General features: G+C 38.4%; 1 protein-coding gene across 1 annotated transcript in view; it reads right to left on the reverse strand.

The window, feature by feature from the left end:
• Positions 1 to 9,711: 9,711 nt before the first annotated feature.
• Positions 9,712 to 13,621, reverse strand: part of ZFPM2 (zinc finger protein, FOG family member 2) — a 304,640-nt gene continuing 300,730 nt past the window's right edge. Inside the window, exon 8 of the mRNA XM_071553049.1 lies at positions 9,712 to 13,193. Coding sequence (XP_071409150.1) covers positions 10,702 to 13,193 — 2,492 coding nt within the window. The 3' untranslated portion in view covers positions 9,712 to 10,701. The remainder of the gene's footprint in view (positions 13,194 to 13,621) is intronic.

The following is a 13,621-nucleotide window of genomic DNA, read 5'->3' on the forward strand; positions in this document are numbered from 1 at the left end:
ACCAGCAACAAAGTTTAGGAAAAAAATTGTGACAGCTGCTGAACAGGGCAGGTGCTGAAGAATTTGGTGATGATGTGAAAAGAGCATAAGTACCTGATTCCTTCTTTGACTCCATCTTCACTAGTAAGCCATGAATCACAGGGCCCTGAGACCAGAGGGAAAGTCTGAAGCAAGGAAGACTTACCTTTGGTGGACAGGGTCAGGGCAGGGGCAGGTCAGGGAACATTGAAACAAACTGGACATATGTAAGTCCATGGGACCTAAGGCAATGCATCCACAAGTGCTGAGGGAGCTGCTGGTGTCACTGAGAGTCCAGTCTTGACTAACTTTGAAGGGTCATAGTGGTTAGGGGAAATTCCTGTGTACTAAGAGAAAACAAATGTTATCACCATTTTCAAAGAGAAATGAAGGAAGATACAGGGAACTACAGGTCAGGTATCCTTACCTCAATCTTTGTGAAGGTGATAAGCAAATAATCCTGAGAACCATTTCCAAGCAAATAAAAAATGAGAAGGTAACTGGGAGTTATTTTTTAGTAGTCAGCATAGATTTGTGAAGATGAAATCAGTCCTGATCTGATAGGCTTCTACAATGGAATGAATAGGGGAAAGCAGTGAATGATGTTTATTTTGACTTCAGCAGAGCTTTTGACATTGCTTAACATCCTTGTAGACATACCGATGGAATGTGGGCTAGATAAATGGACAGGAAATTTGATTCAAAACTGGCTGAACTGCTGAGCTGAAAGGGCTGTAACCAGCAACATGAAGTCCAGCAACTGGCCAGTCAATAGTGGTGTACTCCAGGGGTAAATACTAGAGTCAATATTGCTTATCATCTGCACTAATGACATGGATGCTGGCACGTCATGCACCTTGCACTAGTTTGCAGATGACAGAAAACTATGAGGAATGGTTGACAGACTAGGTGGCTGAACTGCCATTCAGAGGGATCCGGACAGGCTGGAGAAATGCACCAAGGGACATCTCATGTCATTTCAGTAAAGGAAAGTGCAAAGTGCAAAGTCCTGCTCCTGGGGAAGAACAACTCTGGCTACTGGAACAAGTTGCCCAAAAAGGCTGTAGAGTTTCTATCTTGGGAGACACATCCTTGAGCAAGCTGTTGTAGCTGCCCCTGCTTGGGCAGGGGTGGGGTTGGACTGAATGATTTCCACAGGTGCCTGCCACCCTTAACCATTCTGTGACATTGCCTTTGATGGGACATGGCTCTACCCCTCTATAATTTTGAGGAAATTGTGGCTTCTACTCTACAGCCAGGAGTATCACATACAAAATAAGCTGTTTATAATATATAAATGCAGCAGAACCTGTAAAAGGTCACAAAGACATATTCTCTTTTATCTACTTGTAGGCACTGCAACTGGAGTGAGCAATTCCATAATTCATTTCAATGGGAGTTTTGTTAGCATTAGATGTAGGTTCCAAATGCCTGACCTGCATTTTTATGGGTGATTTGTTAGCAGCAGAGGGTAAACCTGTGGAGAGAAGAGGTTTTGATACTAAGCTGAGTACTAACTTTAACTCATCTCCATTTCTAAGAGAACTACAGATAGCAGGGTAATTCATGTTTTCAGAATGCCACATTTTGCATCAAACTGGTTACTATAATGAAACAAGTAATTTGCTTTTATCTGAGCCTGCATCACATCTCTCACTTCATTGCTGGTTCTAAACATCAGTAGAAGGTGCTTAAACTGTGCTTCTCTACACCAGTGATGCATCCACAGCAAGATCTTTCACAGTCCAGAGTAATGGTTCATAAGTGTCACTGGACAAAGTTGTGCAACATTTCATTTTTTCTTTTTAATCTTATTTGGTGATAAGAAAGTTTTAGAATTTGTTGTTTGGGATAGAAAACTGGCATTTTTCTCATCTACAAATGAATTTTACTTTAACCTTGATGATTATTGGTATTAATTGTGTTTGTCATGAATTTACAGCAAATGCAAAAACTAATATTATTCCTTAACCATAATTTGTGGTTGGCAAGTGTACACAGCAGTTTTGTATCAGGAAGGTATAACAGTAATCTGCAAGCTGAATAACTTATATAAATACTATTTTTGCATTGTGAATGTCAATATCAACTCTAATATAGAAGACATAAACTATATTTTGATGTTGGAAAAAAAGGAACACATGATGTTTTGGTGAGGAAGGTTCCTGCAGAGCAGAGACAGTTACTCCTGTGAAGTGGCTGTCACAAAGTGACACTGGATGCCTCTAATAGAGTAAAGTTCAAATAAATGAAATCATGTCAACATCTCTTACACAGATATAACCTTTAATTCCATAAATTATATGAAAGCTTTGAATGCATTTTAGTGATACTACAAATTTTAGGAGCATTATACTATGTTAACATACTAAAATTTCTGCAAACATTGCCAACATTTTATTTTTTTCCTGATATAAAAATTGCCTTTCCAAAAAGACACTTCTCATAAAAGGAAAGAGACTTCTGATACAATTTACAAAAGCATTCCACATGTCAAGTTCTCTATGTGGAAAATAAACCTTGGTTGCTGATAGGCCGTTTTCCCAATATCTGCTTAATGTAAAAAGACAGAAGCCACCACAAGACCAGAATCCACAAATCTCTTCCCCACATTATAGCCCTTAAAGTCCCTCTTGACCTTCTCTGTCTTTGTATGAGAGCTATCTCCAATAGCTTTCTCTCTGTTTTGCAAAGTAACTCAGGCAGGAGAAGAAAAATGATAAATGCCGATGTCTCTCTGTCCCTGTAGCTGCCCTTGTGTAAAGCTTGGGATACTCCCGAGACCCCCAAAAGATGGGTAGACCTCAACTGCTGAGCACACAATGAATGCAGTCTCCACTTTGGGGGTGAATATTAGGTTATTACATTAACAGTGAGCATTAAAATTATCAATAGTGTCATTCAAAGTGCACGTCCAGTCCATTCCTGCATGGAATTTTCCTCCAGGGAAATATTTCTAAGCCAAAGCAGAAGACTGACTGTGGCTCTGGGTGCGGTGCTTAGCACTTAGAGGAGTGAGTTTCAAGGTGTCATGAGGGAGAGGAAAGTCCCAACAGGGGGACTCGGAGGAGATGAGAACAAATCTCCTTTTCAAGAGGTTTCAAGTGACTCCAAGGTAAATTGCATAGTCTGGTCCCTTTTTGAACAGGTCCAGGCCAAGAGGCAGATATCTGAAAGAGGAAAGATGAGAGAAGCCGTTGTTATATTCATTTTCCCTCAGTAGTTCTTGTGGTAAACTATGTTTATTTCCTAACAGGTGTCCCTTTTTCTTGAACAAGACCCAAACACCGAGAACAAAATTGTGCTTGTGCAGTAACAAAGAGACAAATCTCTGTTTTGATATAATCTCTGATATATTTCTATAATTTGAAAACCCACAATAAACCTACTATTTTGAAAACCTTCTAAAACATAAATACTGCATCTCACAATATGTAACCCTTTGCCTTTCATATGCTTAATCCTTTAAAATCAGTCTTGTGTCTCTAATAAATCAAATGAGCAAGTTAGCTTGAGGGAGAAAACTGTACACTGTCAATTGGCCAGCAGTCAATGTTCATAAACTTGTCTATGTACATGGAAAGCTTATGCCTCATCCACCCAGTGCTGCTCCAGTAGAGAACAACACTATTTCTGCTGGCATCTAAGAGTGCCAATGAACAGCTGCCAGAACAGATGTCCCAGCCTGGGAAGGCCCTTGTCACTGTGGGGAATCTTATTCACCTGACGGATCCTCAAGACACCTGCCAGATGAAGGATATGGGAAAGCAGGTGTGGCACGTGCATGCACAGTAACCCTCCTCATATGTGGCTGCATCACAGCACCCTCCCCCTTGATTCTGCTGTGTACACTGCCTGGTTGTGAGTTGATATTTTGAGTGGAGAGGGAAGGAATTGTATTAGAATTTTTCCTAAATTACACCTGCTGAGTTTCCTTCCTTTGGTCTAGAAAGGAGCTCAAAGGTTATCCACCTAATGAAGTTGTTTTTGGTTTTTTTTTAAATTCTTCTTACTTGCTCTTTTGGTTGAAAGACATCATTTGAGGGGGCTCGTTTTGTATTCTGCTTGGAAAACTTGTGGCAGTAAACCAGCATGTTCCCCTCTATTTGCACACTTACCTTAATACAGAAACTTTAATCACAATTTGCAACGGCTTCTTTCTAAAACAGTTTTATTCCTTGGTCAGTCTTTGAACATACAGGTCTTTTATTAGATTACATAAATATATCTCTTGGGAGTAGTTTCATCAGAATTAGATCAAAAATGTCAAAACATCAAAGTGGCAGTCTGTTCTCCCTCAAGTCAAATGCCAACATAATCAGCCCACTGGTATTTTCCCCATATTCCCCTGAGACTCAATTTGCAAGAGGTTTAAGAAAGCTTCTTCAAAAAAGGGAAAGCAAATAAATTGATGGTGAATCCTTCCAAGTGGCTGAATAAACCAGCCACTCAGGGACATTTTTTTAGGGCTACCATTTCACATTTCAGCATCTCCTTTTCCCAAATTTGAGGCTTATGTGTCAAACCAGACTGAGAGTGGCAGAGTTTCTTTTGGTATCATGCAGATTGAGGACTGTGCTTTCTGCAGTCTGTGTTGAATCAGTGGGTAAAAACTGCAGGACAGAACTTCTGGCATGCAGAAGATTTTCTTAAAGCAAGGAGAGTATTAGTAAATATGAAAAATTGAGTGGAAAACTGTTTTGATGACAGATGGACTTTCAAAACAGTAGCAGTGCTGGTAGTTCTGAAAAGTTATTACATTTGCATATAACCATCACTGCAACATCATATGAACTTGGCTTCCCAGTTTCAGTGTGAACACCTAGAACTTGGAACATTGAACATTGAGATGAAAACTACTTCTGGAGGTGTTTCCAATCTAATCCGGTTCTATTCATCACAATTCTGACTTTTATTATTCAGCACCCTATCCAAAAGTTTGAAAGGATCAACTGCTTTCTTAGCCATATGGACCTGCAGACAAAACTGAATGGTATGTGAGCTACTGTTTCTATTATTAATTGTGCTGTGAAAGGTTCATGCCTGACTCAGGTGTTTAAGGAAGTTGGGTTAATGCTACAGAACTGGTGCTCTCCATGGGCTCGCTCATGTACTGCCACTAGCCGAGTTGGTGGCAGCTGCCTCTTTGCCGTGGTGGAGATTACCACACTCTCCAGAATACCAGCTCAGGTGGATACTTTCACCTGTCTCCACCCTGAGTCAGGTACCTTCATTCATGCTGGATAAACAGTTAAAACCCCCCCAAAACAGAAAACAAGATAATTGCAAAATTAAATAAGTTGTCAGAAGGAAAAAATGAGTGTGGGCCATTCAGCTGGTAGATAAGAACAAATTCCTTGGCATGGGACCTGTGCAAAGCAGCTGAAAGCACAAAGGGGAGAAAGAAATTTTGCCAGAAGGACATTTAAATTTGGATTTGAATGAATGTATCATCACTCTTTATGCACCAAAATGTGCAAGTTTTCCTATGCAATGAGGATTAAAGGGTCTGGCTATTACTTCTGCAACACAGGATTTGTCTAATCACCTCATTCAGGTGCTTGATCTAACTACTTAATCTAGTTTAGGTTCTCTTCCTGTTTTGGACATTCTCATCTCTGTGTGTGTGTTTTTATGGGCAAGTGTGTGTAATAAGTGTATGTCTGTGTATATAGTAAAAAAACTCTATGTATTTAGAAGCTGAAATTGTCACAGTTAGTTTCCTGCTCATCTCAGTACCGAAGGTCTTGATTCACCCTTCTAGTCACAATTCATTCATCTCATGCTGCTATATTGTGAAAATGTTTTAATTATGTGACTGCAGATTTCCTACCCACCTGCCTTCCTGAGCTTGTTTTACTTCATACATAAGTCCTATCAGTATTTGTTTGTTCTGTGGCTCCGAGAGGTCTGGATTGAAAGCATTGTCAGTGACCTATGTGGAAGTCCTCAGTGGAGAGGACCAGGCTAACACTGCTGAAGCCTGGGTATCTGATTTGACTCTAATTTACAACAAGGTCTCATATATCTGTTCTGTGGGTGTCTGTCCTGCCAGTTCATGGCAGCATAACTCCTCAGCTGTGAAGGTGATCTGGGAGGTGAGAAGACTTGTGTTTCTCTTCTCCATTGTCAGCCTTGGAAAAAGGGAAACCAACAGAAGCCAGAACCTTTCCATTGGCAATATTTAGCATTTGGGAGTGACCTTCCAAGGATTTTGTCTCATCAGTATTTTAACCTTTCTCAACAAGCCTCCCAGTATATGTAGCATTTTTATAGTGTTGATGCCTTGTAACTGCAGCCTTCTGCAGCCATCAGTGTACCCATCCTATGGTCTTTGGATTAGCAAAGCGCTGATTCCCTTTTTCCTTATTTTCTTTGCCCATCAATACAATTGTCCCCCACTACCCTTTCTTCATTATACTCACCATGGAATTTTCTTTAAGCCAGGTTTTCCAGACTGCTTAGAGCTCTACCTGAGTTCCACCGTTTTAGAGTAGATTTTGGTTCATAGCTTACGTATGCACATTCAGCAAAGTGAATTACCCCACCTACACCTCAAACTGACGGTGGTACTGGAAATTATTTTTGTTTTTTTTTTTTTTTTAATTTCTACATCAGGTTTTTTAGTTATTATTTTTTTTTTCATTCTGCATTTGCCACTGGGGCAGCATTTACTGTACAAGGGAGAAATCATTTTATACATCTATTCATATTGTTTTTGGGATGTGACAGTGACATTCCTGCACACAGTGTCAGACAGTGAACACAGTCAATGGTTACCTAGTAGAAATGAAAGACTGAAAAAATTAGTAGTGTGGATCCGCAGCAAATATCAGTAAGGTAGTTTTAAGATTATTTGTAATAATGAGCATACCAGAATCCTAAAATTGTTACAATTAATTCAAAAGTAGCAGATATCAGCTATACTTGCATATGCTTTACTTCCTGCATTAGGCATATCCACCTGAGTTATGACTACAAAGAAAAAAAAACTATCACCACCATTCTGAGAAAATTGTGAAAATTGTGGTATGAATGAGGACTCACAAGAGCCTTCAATGTCTTAATTTTAGGATACACTCGAACAAATGAGGCAGACAGGGATGTGACCACCACATTAATTCTGAGAACTGCCTGTGAACAGGATATTTTGTGAATAAGGAAATCTTCCTTAAAAAGCCCAAAAGCTGAACACAAAACCCTCCAGGCAATCAGTACACATGGAGGCAGCAGGAACCAACTCTTCTAAATATTAAGTCTTCATGGGGAGCAATTTTTTTTTTTAACAAAAAATCAGAAAATACTTTAATGCCTTGTTGTTGAGCTATTCATCTCTACTCAATAGTCCCAAAGATTTATTCACTGATTCCAGCTGACAAGGATTAACAGATCCAAACCATTTAACTGAGGTGCTCTGCTCCCTGCTAAGTGACAGATGTCAAAGACTCATGAAGGATGGACTCCTTTTCACAGGTGATTTGATAAATAATTAATAAACCCACAAAAACCTGAAAGAAGAACTTGGGAAGAGTCTATATTGAAGGAAATTTTTTAGCAATAGGCAGTTTATCACTTGAAAAAATGTATAGATATAATCTGAAGAGAATACAAATAATCCCTTGGTCAGAAAACATATTTAAGTAGTTTGTTCCTGTAAACAATGCTTACAACTTAAACAGCTGTGCTTCAAGTCCCCAGCTGGGATTAGGCCAGTATTGTGTAAACTGGTTTAAGAGACAGGAGAGATATTTCTGGCTGGTCAAAGTGTTTATGTTCTTATTTCACATGAGCAAATTTAAAAAAAAAAAAGAGTGCAATAAAAAGAGTGCAATAAAGAAAGTGAAAATGATTAAAATTATGGGAAAACATGCCCAGCAATGTGACAAGCTTATTAAATATTTTTATGTTCTTAACAAATGTATAAGAAATTGAATGTCTGTATCTGCTACCCACCTAGCTACTGTACAGTTTTACTTTCAGAGAGTTTGATGGTATAATTTTGGGGTTTAGCATGTGTCAGAGTTGCCAGTTATTCCTGTGAAGTGAGTAAAATGTACAAAATGTGTTTAAAATTGAGCAACTCTCTGCCCATAGATGAACAGCTTGTGCTTGTTTTGAACTCGTAAAATGGGACTGGTCAACCAAATAGGTGATTTACAAAGATAAAATGCTACCAGGATTATTCTGTTGTGTGAAAGCAATTGGACTAGCCAGTTGGAAGAATATAATGCAGCATGAAAGGCTTTAATTTACCTCTGGAATATATCAGGTACCCTAAGCATTTCTGGATCAGAAATGTTTTGTGATAAGGCTTTTCCCTTATGGCATCACTTTTCAGCCAGGTATTCCCTTTAACCCTGTTATTCTCCTTTACTTTCTTACAGTCTGAACCCACTCCTAGAGCTCAGCAATTGTAAATTACACTACCTGTGGCTTTCTGATCAGCTTCACCTAAAGAGTTTTCATTTATGCATGTGTATTTTTCTGAATTAGGTTATTTCAATCCAGATGTAATCACCACTTAGTTCTTTATCTTCAAAATAATGTTTGCCACCAAAAAGGTCAAAATGTACCATCTATCTCAAATACAGTGGAATATTAGATGTAGTGGTGTGCTCTTTTCTAAAAAATATTTATTTGCCAATTGCAAACAATTCTCTGATTGTAATGCTTTTTCTCCTTCTCAAGTCTTATTACCCAACATATTTGCTATAGGACAAATTTTGGGCCTACAGAATTGATGTATACACCTGTTATCTTTGTTGCAAGTGAAAATTAACATCATTTTAAGCACTCTTGATCTGTACTGAAAGCCCAGCTAACCAGCAGAGTCATTAATAATAGTTCTTTAACTGTTATTATTTTTCCTACTAGATCACATGTACTTATAAACAAAAACAAAGAACAGGTTCAGCTCCAAAGTACACAGAGAGGGGACTGCTGAAAGTCAGTGACATTGCATGCTCCTATGCTAGACTCTAACTGGCTGCTCAGCTGAAATACCATCCTTTTATGTAATTTGTTCTGAGTTGTTTCTTTGGCGGATATAGGAACTAAATTAAATACAATTGTTTATGTAACTATTCAGGTCAGTTTTACTTTCAAATTTGCAGGATGAAGGTGCATCAATAAGTCACTTTTATAATATCAATTTTTTTATTAAAATGGTGTACATAAGACTGAAGATGGCAAAAGAAGGCTATTAATTGTACTTGTTTAGATTTTAATATAATATAAATTACTGAATAGTATGTCTGTACTGAATTAGTGGAGCAAATAGCTATTCTATTAAATGAAAGCTATTATTTTTCATATAAGAACATTGAATACATGAAAGAATCATACCAGAGCTGTTAGGAAGGAGATTTTTCCACTGATCCTGACAAATGGTGATACTGTCAGGGAAGTATGTGTTCCTTGGCACCAGTAAAGAGAACAGCCTTCCTGGTTTTAGACACTTGCATTTTAAGTTCTAGTTCACTAGGTTGTTGTAGATTTAGTTGTACTAGTGACCTGTCAGCAAGGACTCTTTGGAAGTGGAGGCATCCTTTGTACTCATTTTCTCTTTCAGTACTTTGCTTCCATTAAAGAGCAGGCAATGTTAGCCTGTTCCCGAGAGCTTCTTTACAGTTTGTGAGCTCTAAATCCACCTTGAATAATAGAATAAAACAAATTTAAAGAAATTACTGCCAAACTTCTCCAATGACCTGGAATTTTATTCCATCCATATACATGCATAGTAACAACATTTGTTGAGAAATTATTTCTATCAGAAGTAGAACATTATCTTTGTGATCACCAGTTGCAGTATTGCTACTCTTATATTTAAATATATCTTATATATGAATTAGATTCATAATTGCAGCATTGAGTTTTGGGTTCTGTTTTAGACTGTGCCTTTCAAAAGATAAAACTGATTGATATGATCTCATTACTTACAATACTGCTTCCAGTAATTTTGTTCATTCTTTATAAAGTATTGCATTTAACAGCAAAGGTTTAAAAATTGAGACAGAGATGCATCAGCGAAAGAAAATACAAGTACTATACAAGAAAGAAAATGCCATCTTCATTTAACGTACGTTTCAGATTAAGAAAGTGGACGGAAACATACTGCTACATACAAATGCAAAGCCTAATGACTAAGGTAATGTATCTGCTAAAATATAAAGTGCAATCTGAGCCCAATTGTTCAAAAAATTGAAATTTTAAGGCGAACTTCACAGCATAGTCAAAACTTCTTTGCAAGTTATATTTTAGCATATACATATATTGGCAACAACATATAAGAAAAAAAATCAGGATACACAAGTGCTTTTGAAGCTATTTCTAAAATGCTTTTCTGTATTGTTTGCGACTATTTTCTTTAAAATCTACTATACAGTGCAAACCATATGTGCTACACAATAACTATACAATAACATTACAAATGACTTTAATATAAAGTTTTTAAATAAAAAATAACATAACTACAGCTATGAATACTGCTGGTAAAATAAATTAATATTTTTGAAAATGGCACCAATAATACACTTTACTAATGGACTGTAATGAAATTACATCTTTAAGTCTTCAACTCAGCAATAGTGAAATTTCCTGATTGTCCAGATGTAATTCAAACAGCTTTCTTTAAATTGTATGGAACAATATGCTAAACACAGGTACAAGAGGTGACCAATTGTTTCATTTGACATGTTCTGCTGCATGTGAAGAGCAATAAAACTTCTTATGAGTTATAAAGTTTGAAAGATTGTTGAACTGGATGTCACACAGTCGGCAATACTTTCCACTGGTTGGAGCCTGGGAAGAACCATTTACACCTTTAGCTATACTAGACAACTGTTCCTCTGCTGTAGAAATTGCTGGAGAGACATTTTCATTTGCAGTTAAGGGATTCTCAGAGATCCAAGAAGGAGACTTGTGCCCATCTTCATGTGGAGGATTCTGGGAAATGTTTTCTTGCTGAGGGTTAGCGGCAGGTCTTTCCTCCTGTTTTAGTCCCCCATTAACTATTACCATGCCTCGGTTTTTTGGCAGTAGAGGAAGAGATTCTTTTTTCTGCACAGCACATCCATTTGAAGGCATCTGGCCTTTAGGAGATTCACTTTCTGTGTTTGTGCTTTGATCTAAATCAGTATTATGAATGACAAGAGAACCAGAAATATAATCACTTGGCTTTATTCCATAATATGGAGAAAGTTGATCTGCTCCTTTAGCTTTCTTTATTGCTCCAGGGTAAAGGCATTGTGGAAGAAACAAATGTTTGTTTTCTTCTTTTGTAGCAATAAGCTGGGCTGCTTCACTAAAGACTTTTAGTCCTTGAAGTGTTGCTAAGTGTGTGGAAAATAAGTTTCCATTAGGAGAGGACTGTTTCGAGTTTCCATTTTTCTCACATTTGATTATGCTTCTCTCATAACTGACATCTGGGCTGTTTCTTTCACTTTCTGGGTTTTGAAACACCTTACTGTCGAGTTGTCCCAGATCATTACGCTGATGGGCAGTGACAGGGCAAAAATTCTGCTTGTGAGCCAGGTAGTTCTCTACCTTGTTAAAACTGATCTTGCATACCGTGCACTCATGGTAGTCCAGCAGCCTTTTGGGAGAAGTGGATGTCCTCTCTGATGGGGGTAAGCATTTTTTACTGAGATCTATTGGCACATCCATCTCCAAGCAAGACACCGTGGAATGGGGAGTATCACACTTTGAAACTGGAATGCACTTGTTAATAGATAGTGAAGTTTCCAGATGCTTCGAGACTATTCCTGGAAAGATGTCACATCGTGGATGGTAACACTCTCCAAGGCCCTCTGTTGACTCTTGAGTAGATGTACAAGGATTGCCAAGATTAGCCACTTCTAGAAATCGCTGCTGAACTAGTGGTGGCCTTTGTTCTTGCTCTGGCAGGCACATCTCATACATCTTCCTTCGCTTCCGAGTACGCATTGTTCTCTGCATGGCAGGCACTTTGTTGGAAGCAGACCTCTTCAGTGGGGGATCGTGGCGAGTGGCACAGTAATACTGCTTGTGGACCATGTAAGTTTCATGTCTGCTGAAAGTAATATTACAAGCTTCACATGTTGTCTTGTTAGGGTCACTTTCCCCCTCTACTAAAGGAGCATTGGGATTCTTCACATCAGAAGGCTTTCCATTTGTCTTCTCGTCACCGTTGCTTGCATTTGACAGCTTCTTGGGTTGTGCAGTGAAGTCTTTTTCATGACTTTTATTGTTTGGCCCGATCAAATCTAAAACACTGGAAGAGTTTATGCAAGATGTCTGAAGAAGTTGATTCTCTGGATCTGATGTGTGAGGAGCTGCATTCAGAATGTTTATAGAGCTTTGACCATTACTGGGACTTACAGCTTCTGGCATTTTTTCTGGAACACTGGAAAAATCTGGTGACTTTGCCATCTGCTGCCATCGGCTGCTGCAATAATGCTTTTTGTGTACCAAGTAGTTGTCCAAATTATTGAACGTTATGTTGCACTCAAAACATGTAGCCCCTTTAGGCATCAGAGGACTGTAAATTACAGGAGGATAATTGCTACTTCCATGCCTCAGCCTTCGATGGACTAGTTCTGACATTTTGGCTAATATCTCTGAAGCCTGAGGAACCACAGTGATGTCTTGGGGAAAAGCAAACTGAGAAAGAAAAGGTCCCATTGGGAAAGAAGGACCAATATTAGGCTGAACAGGTGATGAAGCAAGTCTTGGACTAGATGGTTCAGATTTTATTTTAGTATATGAAAAACTCTGCTTATTTGCTGCCGGCTGTGTTTCTGGCCTCTGGTTTGGAAGGAAAAGTGGGGCCTTTTTTTCACATTTATCAAGCTCTGTATCAGAACTTGCATCTTTAGTCTGCATGGTCTTTTGGCTCTGGGGAACATCATTTCTGCTCAACAGGTCCGTTGCTGGCTGTAAACCTTCTTCATTTCCACTTGGAGAGTGTTCAATGTCACTTTCTCTCTGAATTTTGTTGCCAGAGACATGTAACTCTTGGTGCTGCAGTAGCTCCCTCTGAGTTTGGAAGCCAAAATGGCAGTGATTGCATCTAAAGGCAGCTTGAGTAAGATGCGAGAACAGGTGCTGATGAAAGTTAATGACTGAGTCTGCAGTGTAAGTACAAACTGTGCATTTCAGACTAGCACCAGGTGGGAGAAATTCTTCCATTTTCACTCCTATAGAAAAGACAAGTAAAATACAAAATAAATTGACCATTTTATCCCTCATGAGCAATATTGGAGAATGAGTTGCACAAAAGGCACAAACACAGTGAGAACAACTAATTTTCTTCTGATGAGATGGTATTAGTCTCCCTGAAAATACTTGAATTGGTCATTTCCTTAACTGCTAGAAGTTTTTTCCAGACTTCTACTCTCCTTTGGAGAGCGTGAGTATTTGCATGCATTCAATGAAGCTGAAGAGAGAGAAAGAACAAGGGAGAAAATAAAAATAAACTGAAGTTATTCTAAATGAAAAAGTCTTAGAAATTACAGTTACAACTAAAGGGAGACATAATGTTCCCCATACACAATCACTGGAAATTTTGAATGCACAGAAAGTGCATTGAGATCAACAGGTTCAAGGTTATGATGTGGCTTGAGGT

Source organism: Pithys albifrons, chromosome 4 (assembly GCF_047495875.1).
Source record: "Pithys albifrons albifrons isolate INPA30051 chromosome 4, PitAlb_v1, whole genome shotgun sequence".
Taxonomy (NCBI): Eukaryota; Metazoa; Chordata; class Aves; order Passeriformes; family Thamnophilidae; genus Pithys; species Pithys albifrons.